General features: G+C 46.4%; 1 protein-coding gene across 1 annotated transcript in view; it reads right to left on the bottom strand.

The window, feature by feature from the left end:
• LOC136882225 (potassium channel subfamily K member 18) overlaps positions 1-11,001 on the bottom strand; it is a gene marked incomplete at its 3' end in the record, with an annotated part of 431,619 nt that extends 420,618 nt beyond the window's left edge. Inside the window, exon 1 of the mRNA XM_068229491.1 lies at positions 10,755-11,001. Within this exon, the coding sequence (XP_068085592.1) occupies positions 10,755-11,001 (247 nt within the window). The remainder of the gene's footprint in view (positions 1-10,754) is intronic.
• Positions 11,002-11,950: the final 949 nt, after the last annotated feature.

The raw sequence follows: 11,950 nt of genomic DNA on the forward strand, positions 1-11,950 counted from the left end.
ATGTGCTCCTACTGAAGATAGTGATGAGATAGAAAAGGAGATATTTTACTCTGCCCTCCAGAGGACATTGGACAAAGCTAGAGATACCATAGAATCGTTGATAATAATGGGGGACTGGAATGCTAGAGTTGGGAATAAGGTGAGTTCTGGTCATAGAAGCTTGGGAAGGTATGAGGCAGAGAGAACAATGGGAAGATAATGCTTGAGTTCTGCATAGATAGTGAAATGCGAATAGGGAATTCTTTCTTCCCTCATCAACAGATCCCCCAAATTATCTTCGAGGCAATAAGCAGAGACAACCGGCACTGTGATGTGAGGGTGCAACACCGAACATATGCGAGCATCAACAAAAATGAATTGATGTCAAAGTGAAAGTATCTCCAAGCCACGGGAGTATGAGAATAAGTTGAGCGAAAAACTCATACAGAAGGAGCAAAATCACAGAGGTATGCGGAACGTGGAAGACAAATAGAAGGTTTTGGAGGAGACGATTAACTAGGTAACTACAGAGGTGAGCTGGATCAGCAGAGTCAAACGAAATAGGAGACAGACAAGAAGTAAAGGAAGCGGTTGTAGCCAAGAAGAAAGCATGGAAAAGATATATGAAATCCAAAAGTGAGGAAGATATACACAAGTAAGAAATAGAGCAGGGAGAGCAGTCAAGGAAGCTAAAAAGGAATAGTGGGAACAGTTCGGAAGGGAAATAGAACAAAGTTAAAAGCAAAATCAAAGCAAGTTCTGGCATGCGGTGAAAAGCTTGAAGGCAAAATGGGAAAGAAAATCAGAAACAGGATAAAAATAACAGGCTGAAAACCAATATAAATGACATCCTGCAAGTGTGGAGCGAATATTACTTCAAGGAAAGCAATAGAATGGTGGGCACGACACCAATGGAAGAGGATAACAGTAGAGAGAGGGAAAAGCAGTAAGGAATAAGTTTTAAGAAGTGCATGAGGCAATCAAAACTTGTAAAGCAGCAGGCTGGGATAATTTTCACCCGGAGTTTGTGAAATTCGGAGGAAGAGAACTAGAAAAATGGATCTGGGATCTCTCCAAGTTAGTTTGTGGCTCTGAGAAAATACCAGAAGATTGGGAGCGGAACATCATAGTTCCCACTCACAAGAAGGGAAGCTCAACTGACTGTCATACAGGAGGGTTAAAGGTGTAAGAGGATAAATGGTCAAACCTCAAAGGAATTTACTACGGAAGAGGTGTCAAGCAAGGTTACGGGCTTAGACCTCTACTCCTTTATAATATTCATGGATCAAGTTATTAAACAATGTAAGAGGCGAACACGTATGTGCAAAGTTGGAAATTGCAAGATGAGACAAGTGTGGATACAGGCACTAGTGTACGCAGATGATATCGCACTTTGGGTAACAGATAGAGATAAAATACAGGGGGTGCGCACTGCAAGACAGCGAGTGGAAGTTAATGTTAGATGCACCTCACTAGGAAAGAACAAAAAGGCAGCATGAGATTTTAGAACAGGTTCCGTATTAGGCAGCGTCATAAGGAACGTGGGTTCTGAAATAAATCACAGAACTAACAATCTGTATTATAATATTAATAATACCATCGTCCGGCTCCATGGCTCCTTTGGTCACATGGGTCCCGAGTTCGATTCCTGTCAGGGTCGGGAACTTTAACTATCATTGGTTAATTTCGCTGGCAGGGGGCTGGATGTATGTGTCGTCTTCATCATTTCATCCTCATCACGATACGCAGGTCACCTACGGGAGTCAAATCAAAATATCTGCACCTGGAGAGCCGAAATTGTCCTCGGACACTCCCGGCACTAAAAGCCATTCACCATTTCAATAATACCATCATAGGAGAGAGAGAAGTTACCAGGGAAACAAAATGAGAATATACAAATCAGTGTTGACGTACGGATCTGAAAGCTGGACACTGCAGACTCACTGCCACAGAAATGAAGTATTTGCGTAAAATAGTTGCAAGGACAAGGAGGGATATGGTTAGAAATAATAGGACAACGAAAGAGTGTCTTAACCAAGAACCACTGATCAGTTTAATTGAAAAGAACGACCTTGGATGGCAGGACGTCCTGGTGAGGATTGAAGAGGAAAGGAAGCCTAAACAAATATTCCAAGGATGACCAGAGAGAAAAAGAGGGAGGGGACGACCAGGGCTGACACGAAGGAGGGGAAAGACTCCAGAAGATTGGCACTGGACCTGACTTCATATGGGAGTGGCTCAAGTACCCGATGCCTGTGAGGGCATAAAGGAAAGAGACAAAGAAGAAGAAGAAAGAGTTGAAAAATTAGTTGAATTATTTGTATGAGGATACTTATATCTAAAAACTAAAGGCGTTACCGGCTTGAATATTAGTATTTGGAATCTCCCTTAAAAAATAAGGAAACACGCATTGTTGGTGGAAAATCATTTTGGAGGGCGGGGGGTGAAAAAGGAGTTGAATTATTTTTTATGATGATACACATATCTCAAAAACAGAAGATGGTACAGTCACGATAACTGGTATTTGGAAGCTCCTTTATTAATAAAGAAACACGTAATATTCGTTTTTAAAAATTCACTTAAGGGGGAGGATGGAAGGAAGTGGAAAAATTGAATTATTTTCATGAGGATACTTATATGTCATAACTGAAGGTTACAGGCGTGAAAATTGATATTTGGAGTCTCCTTTAAAAATAACGAAACACGCATTCTTTTTTGGGGGGAAGGGTCAACTTAACGGGGAATGGAGGTGTCTTTGTAGGACGGTACACACAGAATCGCCAATGTGTGTGTTTGACAACTTATGGGCATTACATCAAATGTGGAGATTATCCTTAAAGGTAGTGGTCAGTAGTTAATTTCCAAGGATTAGCTGAAGGTAGTGGATGATGTGATCCACAACATGCTCTTTCACACATTTTATCCTCATACTAGAGGTTATATTGTCACGCTTCCATATTGTTAGGCAGGTATTTGTGTATCCTGCTCACCCGCTCGATTCAGTGACGGGTCGCCATGTGTCGGGTTGCCTCCTTTACATCTTACATTCACCTCCTTCACTCCTGAGGTGCCATTTCATTCCGGTATTCATCGTCTAATACACACATGGATCGTCCCTTCCGGCACTGATCGTCTAGAGCACACACTGTACTGTATTTGTTACTCCATAACCACGCAATTTCTCATTACATTCAAATCCAATTTGTACTCTAAGTGTTAAAAGGAAAATTGTTACTTTACCTTGCAATTTCTTTCCAGATATCCATGTTCAAGCCTAGCACGTACCCATGTGCTAGTTTTAAACTAAAAATGTTGTTCTCATAGACCTATCTTGCCACTTCATTTTACAGTTCCGTGTGTTCCAATATTGTTCAAAAGTCTGCCGACTTCTTTTCAGGTATTTGTACAACACTCTTCGTGGCCTGCCCTACCCTTCAGTTTTGATATAACATCCATCCCCTCTCGTTATTTACTCCGGGATGAATTAGAATGAACAAGTGCTTTAAACAAGCAGATTTTTAAATAATTATTTCAACTTTAATGTAACACGGCCCGAATTTTCTCAAGTAAATATGTAGTGTACAAAACACTAAACCCTCATGACAGTGGCTTCTCGCTATCAAAATCCTGCTATTTTGGTTTAGTGTTAAACGTAAAGAAGGCAGCAGACAACATACAAATAAAATAAGAGGATTTGAATCTGAACTTAGCGGATGCAGCTAGCGCTAGAGTTAGGAGAAGGAAACTAAATCATTTGCACCGTACCAGCTAAGTAACTTCTACAGTATGATGCTCGTATATCCACGGTCGAGTAACTGCGATAAAAATTAAACAATGAAGTAAATAAGTCTTTGAATATGGCAATAATAATACAGATCGCATGACGTACAAGGAAGAATGCCAAGTCCAAGTGTACAGTAGCGCGCATGCGTGATCGCTTACAACCAATCGGTAACCAGAAACAAATCTTGGATTTCTGGTCTGTTGATAAATGTACGGCCAAGGGCGGCCAGTGGTTGGGAACATGTCGAAGGCCGACCCCAGAGGGGAAACCGGAGCCATTACCCCAGCTGTCTAAAATACAGGGGGGACTCTATGTCGCTTTGTTTAAAAGTACGTACTTGACTCCTGCTGTGCGAGTTGCTTACCTCACAGGCGCTACCCCCATTTTCAGTTCAGCCCTAGAACAACTTCCTTTACTCATATCGTATTTCTTCAGAAACATTTCCTTGACATTCTCTCATCCACCATCCATGTTGCCGCCATGACACTTTCTACTCAGCTGTTCCTATTGGCTGGTCTCACTTCCTTGGTACTCTACGTTCATTTACTATTCAGTAAACTTTCTCCGCCCTACTAGGATATTAGAACCCAGTGTTCAGCATCCAATGCGTTACTTCACGACCGGACGTTGTCATTGAGATACTGCGTAATGAAGTTCTAAAGAGAAGGGAGCTATCAAGATCCATTCACTCAAGTGGAAGTATCATGAATTTGATTTAGTAGGCGCAATGTAGCAAAAATATAGACGTAATGAATGTATTTACTTAAAAAGAATGAGTTATTTGCTATTCAGGAGAAATCTCGGCCGAAATGAGATTCGAACTCCAGCGTTCAGCATTCACAACGCAGTGCGTTAAGCGGAGACCACACATCACTGTCGGACGCTGGTATCGACAAACTAAGTAAAGGCGGGCTAGTTGTTGGGAACACGTTGTCCGAGCCGAACTCTCTTAAACACAGAGAGGGCTCGGCGCTGTCATTGAACCCTACAGTGCGGGTTGCCTACCTCATGTTGAACTTTCAGCCCAACCCTTGGACCCAGTCCTTTACTCATATCGGACGGGCTAGTTGTTGGGAACACGTCAAAGGCTACTGTTGTCCGAGCCGAGCTCTCTTAAACACAGAGAGGGCTCGGCGCTGTCATTGAACCCTACAGTGCGGGTTGCCTACCTCATGTTGAACTTTCAGCCCAACCCTTGGACCCAGTCCTTTACTCATATCGGACGGCCTAGTTGTTGGGAACACGTCAAAGGCTACTGTTGTCCGAGCCGAACTCTCTTAAACACAGAGAGGGCTCGGCGCTGTCATTGAACCCTACAGTGCGGGTTGCCTACCTCATGTTGAACTTTCAGCCCAACCCTTGGACCCAGTCCTTTACTCATATCGGACGGGCTAGTTGTTGGGAACACGTTGTCCGAGCCGAGCTCTCTTAAACACAGAGAGGGCTCGGCGCTGTCATTGAACCCTACAGTGCGGGTTGCCTACCTCATGTTGAACTTTCAGCCCAACCCTTGGACCCAGTCCTTTACTCATATCGGACGGCCTAGTTGTTGGGAACACGTCAAAGGCTACTGTTGTCCGAGCCGAACTCTCTTAAACACAGAGAGGGCTCGGCGCTGTCATTGAACCCTACAGTGCGGGTTGCCTACCTCATGTTGAACTTTCAGCCCAACCCTTGGACCCAGTCCTTTACTCGTATCGGACGGCCTAGTTGTTGGGAACACGTCAAAGGCTACTGTTGTCCGAGCCGAGCTCTCTTAAACACAGAGAGGGCTCGGCGCTGTCATTGAACCCTACAGTGCGGGTTGCCTACCTCATGTTGAACTTTCAGCCCAACCCTTGGACCCAGTCCTTTACTCATATCGGACGGCCTAGTTGTTGGGAACACGTCAAAGGCTACTGTTGTCCGAGCCGAACTCTCTTAAACACAGAGAGGGCTCGGCGCTGTCATTGAACCCTACAGTGCGGGTTGCCTACCTCATGTTGAACTTTCAGCCCAACCCTTGGACCCAGTCCTTTACTCATATCGGACGGCCTAGTTGTTGGGAACACGTTGTCCGAGCCGAGCTCTCTTAAACACAGAGAGGGCTCGGCGCTGTCATTGAACCCTACAGTGCGGGTTGCCTACCTCATGTTGAACTTTCAGCCCAACCCTTGGACCCAGTCCTTTACTCATATCGGACGGGCTAGTTGTTGGGAACACGTTGTCCGAGCCGAGCTCTCTTAAACACAGAGAGGGCTCGGCGCTGTCATTGAACCCTACAGTGCGGGTTGCCTACCTCATGTTGAACTTTCAGCCCAACCCTTGGACCCAGTCCTTTACTCATATCGGACGGCCTAGTTGTTGGGAACACGTCAAAGGCTACTGTTGTCCGAGCCGAACTCTCTTAAACACAGAGAGGGCTCGGCGCTGTCATTGAACCCTACAGTGCGGGTTGCCTACCTCATGTTGAACTTTCAGCCCAACCCTTGGACCCAGTCCTTTACTCATATCGGACGGGCTAGTTGTTGGGAACACGTTGTCCGAGCCGAGCTCTCTTAAACACAGAGAGGGCTCGGCGCTGTCATTGAACCCTACAGTGCGGGTTGCCTACCTCATGTTGAACTTTCAGCCCAACCCTTGGACCCAGTCCTTTACTCATATCGGACGGCCTAGTTGTTGGGAACACGTCAAAGGCTACTGTTGTCCGAGCCGAACTCTCTTAAACACAGAGAGGGCTCGGCGCTGTCATTGAACCCTACAGTGCGGGTTGCCTACCTCATGTTGAACTTTCAGCCCAACCCTTGGACCCAGTCCTTTACTCGTATCGGACGGCCTAGTTGTTGGGAACACGTCAAAGGCTACTGTTGTCCGAGCCGAGCTCTCTTAAACACAGAGAGGGCTCGGCGCTGTCATTGAACCCTACAGTGCGGGTTGCCTACCTCATGTTGAACTTTCAGCCCAACCCTTGGACCCAGTCCTTTACTCATATCGGACGGGCTAGTTGTTGGGAACACGTCAAAGGCTACTGTTGTACGAGCCGAACTCTCTTAAAATCAGAGAGGGCTCGGCGCTGTCATTGAACCCTACAGTGCGGGTTGCCTACCTCATGTTGAACGTTCAGCCCAACCCTTGGACCCAGTCCTTTACTCATATCGGACGGGCTAGTTGTTGGGAACACGTCAAAGGCTACTGTTGTCCGAGCCGAGCTCTCTTAAACACAGAGAGGGCTCGGCGCTGTCATTGAACCCTACAGTGCGTGTTGCCTACCTCATGTTGAACTTTCAGCCCAACCCTTGGACCCAGTCCTTTACTCATATCGGACGGCCTAGTTGTTGGGAACACGTCAAAGGCTACTGTTGTCCGAGCCGAGCTCTCTTAAACACAGAGAGGGCTCGGCGCTGTCATTGAACCCTACAGTGCGGGTTGCCTACCTCATGTTGAACTTTCAGCCCAACCCTTGGACCGAGTCCTTTACTCATATCGGACGGGCTAGTTGTTGGGAACACGTTGTCCGAGCCGAACTCTCTTAAACACAGAGAGGGCTCGGCGCTGTCATTGAACCCTACAGTGCGGGTTGCCTACCTCATGTTGAACTTTCAGCCCAACTCTTGGACCCAGTCCCTTACTCATATCGGACGGCCTAGTTGTTGGGAACACGTCAAAGGCTACTGTTGTCCGAGCCGAGCTCTCTTAAACACAGAGAGGGCTCGGCGCTGTCATTGAACCCTACAGTGCGGGTTGCCTACCTCATGTTGAACTTTCAGCCCAACCCTTGGACCGAGTCCTTTACTCATATCGGACGGGCTAGTTGTTGGGAACACGTCAAAGGCTACTGTTGTCCGAGCCGAACTCTCTTAAACACAGAGAGGGCTCGGCGCTGTCATTGAACCCTACAGTGCGGGTTGCCTACCTCATGTTGAACTTTCAGCCCAACCCTTGGACCCAGTCCTTTACTCATATCGGACGGCCTAGTTGTTGGGAACACGTCAAAGGCTACTGTTGTCCGAGCCGAACTCTCTTAAACACAGAGAGGGCTCGGCGCTGTCATTGAACCCTACAGTGCGGGTTGCCTACCTCATGTTGAACTTTCAGCCCAACCCTTGGACCCAGTCCTTTACTCATATCGGACGGGCTAGTTGTTGGGAACACGTCAAAGGCTACTGTTGTCCGAGCCGAGCTCTCTTAAACACAGAGAGGGCTCGGCGCTGTCATTGAACCCTACAGTGCGGGTTGCCTACCTCATGTTGAACTTTCAGCCCAACCCTTGGACCCAGTCCTTTACTCATATCGGACGGGCTAGTTGTTGGGAACACGTTGTCCGAGCCGAGCTCTCTTAAACACAGAGAGGGCTCGGCGCTGTCATTGAACCCTACAGTCCGGGTTGCCTACCTCATGTTTAACTTTCAGCCCAACCCTTGGACTCAGTCCTTTACTCATATCGGACGGGCTAGTTGTTGGGAACACGTCAAAGGCTACTGTTGTCCGAGCCGAACTCTCTTAAACACAGAGAGGGCTCGGCGCTGTCATTGAACCCTACAGTGCGGGTTTCCTACCTCATGTTGAACTTTCAGCCCAACCCTTGGACCCAGTCCTTTACTCATATCGGACGGGCTAGTTGTTGGGATCACGTTGTCCGAGCCGAACTCTCTTAAACACAGAGAGGGCTCGGCGCTGTCATTGAACCCTACAGTGCGGGTTGCCTACCTCATGTTGAACTTTCAGCCCAACCCTTGGACCCAGTCCTTTACTCATATCGGGCGGGCTAGTTGTTGGGAACACGTTGTCCGAGCCGAGCTCTCTTAAACACAGAGAGGGCTCGGCGCTGTCATTGAACCGTACAGTGCGGGTTGCCTACCTCATGTTTAACTTTTAGCCCAACCCTTGGACCGAGTCCTTTACTCATATCGTATTTTTTCCTAGCCACTTCCAGGACCTCCCTTCTTCAGACTTGTTTCTAGCTGCTCTCGCCTCCATCATAGTTCAGACAAGCGTTTCTCAAGTCCTGTATATCGATGGCTGCTCTGCTCCATTCACGTCATTGACACTCTCTTACCAAAGGCTATATGCAGTAAAAATTATCCGCCTCACTGGGATTCGAACTCCAGCAATCAGCATCCGTACTAACTTAAATGCGTTACCCCGAGACTATGTGTTACTGTACCACCGCGGTATGGGTGATGAAATGCAAAAGAGAATGGATCTAGTAACAACCTTCACGCAAGTAGAACGAATTTGATTTAGTATTATATCTGCTTTATCTAAAACTTTACAATACAGAGTCCGAACATAAATGTCTGAGAACCTTCAAACTCACAATCTCCGTAATCCTTTCCAGTCCGGTTTCCGACAAGGACATGTACAACTACGGCCTCACACAAATAGACAGAGGACGAGTCACAGTACTAGATTACAGTATGGAAGGGATAGAGAAGGAAGAGGGAAGGAAGCGGCTGTGGCCTTAAGTTAGGAACCATCCCGGTATATGCCTGGAGGAGAAGAGGGAAACCACGGAAAACCACTTCGAGGATGGCTGAGATGAGAATCGAACCCCTTCTACTCAGTTGACCTCCGGAGACTAAGCTGATTCCGTTCCAGCCCTCGTACCACTTTTCAAATTTCGTGGCAGAGCCGGTCCTCCGGGGGGTGGTAGCTAATCACACTACATCTGTCTATATTTGACGGTCCATTCTAGAATTACCAGTTAAGTTTATTTTAAAGGTTCATGTGGTTAATTTATTTTGTATGAACTATCCCGAGTTTCGGAAATCTCGCGTTAAAATTTAAATTTGTATTCTCAAATCGAGGCAGTGTCAAGGACACACCCCTACATTCCAGTCCTGCCAATGTTAATTCGGCAGTGCCTGGGATCTACCCTGGTACTCCAAATACGCCAGCTAGTTACACTATGGAGGTGGGGCTCTTCAGCCGAATGGTCAGCGTCGAGGCCATCGGTTCAGAAGAACTCGGGTTCGATTCCTGGACGGTTCGGGTCAGGGATTTTAATTCCGATTCCCCTACTCCGGCACTGGGAGTTTGCTAATTAACACACTCCACACTACAAAGCACCGCAGATATACAACATCTTTCCGCATGAGGTAACGTCAGGAAGGGGACAGCAATAGGGCTTGGAAAAAGTCCTACAAGAATATTATTATTATTATTATTATTATTATTATTATTATTATTACGGCATGCTCCGTGGCTAACTGATTAGTCTAATTTGTCGTGGGCTCGATTTCCGCCCAAATCGAGTATGTCAACCTTCCTTGGTTTTTCTGGCTCGGGGACTGTGTATTTGTGCCGCCTTCAAACCTCACAGTCGTACATGTCAACTCGAGAGACCTGCACCAGACCTCTCTAGGACACATAATTATTAAGGTTTGACTCGTTTCTTGATACGGGGTCGGAAATTTGGTAGGATGAATTTACATGGCATGTTTTACAGACGGCTGCCCTTCATGACACCAACGGCACTTGAGAAGCCAATCAAATTAAATGATGATGGTGAATGAAATAGGGTAAGGTGGTGTCCCAGCATTTTCCTGGAAGTGAAAATGGAAAAACAGGACAGCCGACGGTGGGCATCTCCCGAATAGAGAGCTTGGCTCTACAGCCGTAGGGCGTTAACACGTGTGGCCACTCTTCCGTCATGCAGTGAGAGTAACATAAATTCTAGGGGTTCTGATGGGACGAACCCCTAATGTTTATGCAAAACTCATGGCATAAGCTGTGTGCAGGCCAGGGTACTTATTACTCGCACTCTAACCTACATTCGGGCTCCAATTATAATTATTAATAACATATTAATCATCATAAGTCCCGCTAACTCTTTACATGCCGTGGTGCCATAACGTTGTCCCGTGTGAATAAATTTACGAGCACAAGGCCTGTTAAATGAACACCGTCAACACAGACGTCAACTTGACCACAGCTACTCAAGTCAGCGTCATTAATACTCACTTTATTTTTAAATAATGTCCGAATGGCGGCATGTAGAGGTAGGTCTTACCTGTAATCCCCCACAACTCCTTAAGGCAGTCCTCCCGAAAGCGTTGGATATGACCTCTCTGTTCCAGCTCGTAGCCTGACTCCAGAAACTCGAAAAGCAAGGCTCCAAGAAGCACGTAACCCACGACAAGAGCGAACAGTCCGAGGTTCGAGAAGAGGTGAGCGAGAAAGATGCGGACACAACGACGCGCTCGCGAGGGAGTGCACGACGAGTGGTGGCCCAGCGCCGGTTTGGCGGCGGCCGGCATGGGCGGGCGCTGGGAGGCGACTGAACAGGCTTACATCCGTGTTTGGCGGGCTGCAGCGCTCTACGGCGCGCACAGGCGCACTGCACACTGGTCTAGGAGGAGAATTTGTAAACGCTACCGTGTTTACGACTGTGCATAGTGGGTTGCAGCGCTGCACGGCGTACGACACTCTAGTCGTCTGGGGATTCTAAAATCTTGCCATGTTTACCTGCGCGTTTGTATGTTGCCTACGCGACAGAGGATGAAGTTATCAGGCTTTGGTCTGCAGGGTGTTCCAGAAAGTTAGAATATTTATAAAGGAGATAGTAGACAGCAAAGAAAGAACTAGAAGTATTATAAACATGAGTGGCAAGATTAGTATCTTGTAAGAATTGAGAAAATGGTCCCCATCATTGTAAATCAGGATATCTCTCACTGTGAGGTGATTGGCAATAAACAAGTAAGGGAACAGAACGGTTTCGAAAATGACTGGTACGGTAATGCTGCAGTCTGATTAAGCTTACAAGGAAACAAACAAATATTTATTGCATAGTATGTCTCTTCATTTATGTTTTCTTGCGTGCCGACAGTAGAATTACAACCCACTTTATCCCACTTTATCCACTTTATCGGTCGGTAAACTTTATATTAATGTCAAAAATTATTTTGGGAAAATCGAATTATCATTTATCTCTTTCAATAAAATATGTGACGTGATGTTACCTAGCAACGGTGCAGGCTGTAATGTGAAGTATTCATATAGAGTTCCATGGCCTGTGCAGTTGTCAAGGTACTGTTGCTAGGTAACACATTTTGTTACATGACGCTATTTCGTTATACAATATTTCGGATGACTGACACCTCTAAGATATATTTACGCCTAAAACTGAGAAGGTTGGGAGAAGTGACTATTTCTTTGAATGCGCCACATTTTCTAACTGATACGAGAACGAAGGAGTGGATATCATGC

The sequence above is a fragment of the Anabrus simplex genome, chromosome 10 (genome assembly GCF_040414725.1).
Source record: "Anabrus simplex isolate iqAnaSimp1 chromosome 10, ASM4041472v1, whole genome shotgun sequence".
In the NCBI taxonomy this organism is placed as follows: Eukaryota; Metazoa; Arthropoda; class Insecta; order Orthoptera; family Tettigoniidae; genus Anabrus; species Anabrus simplex.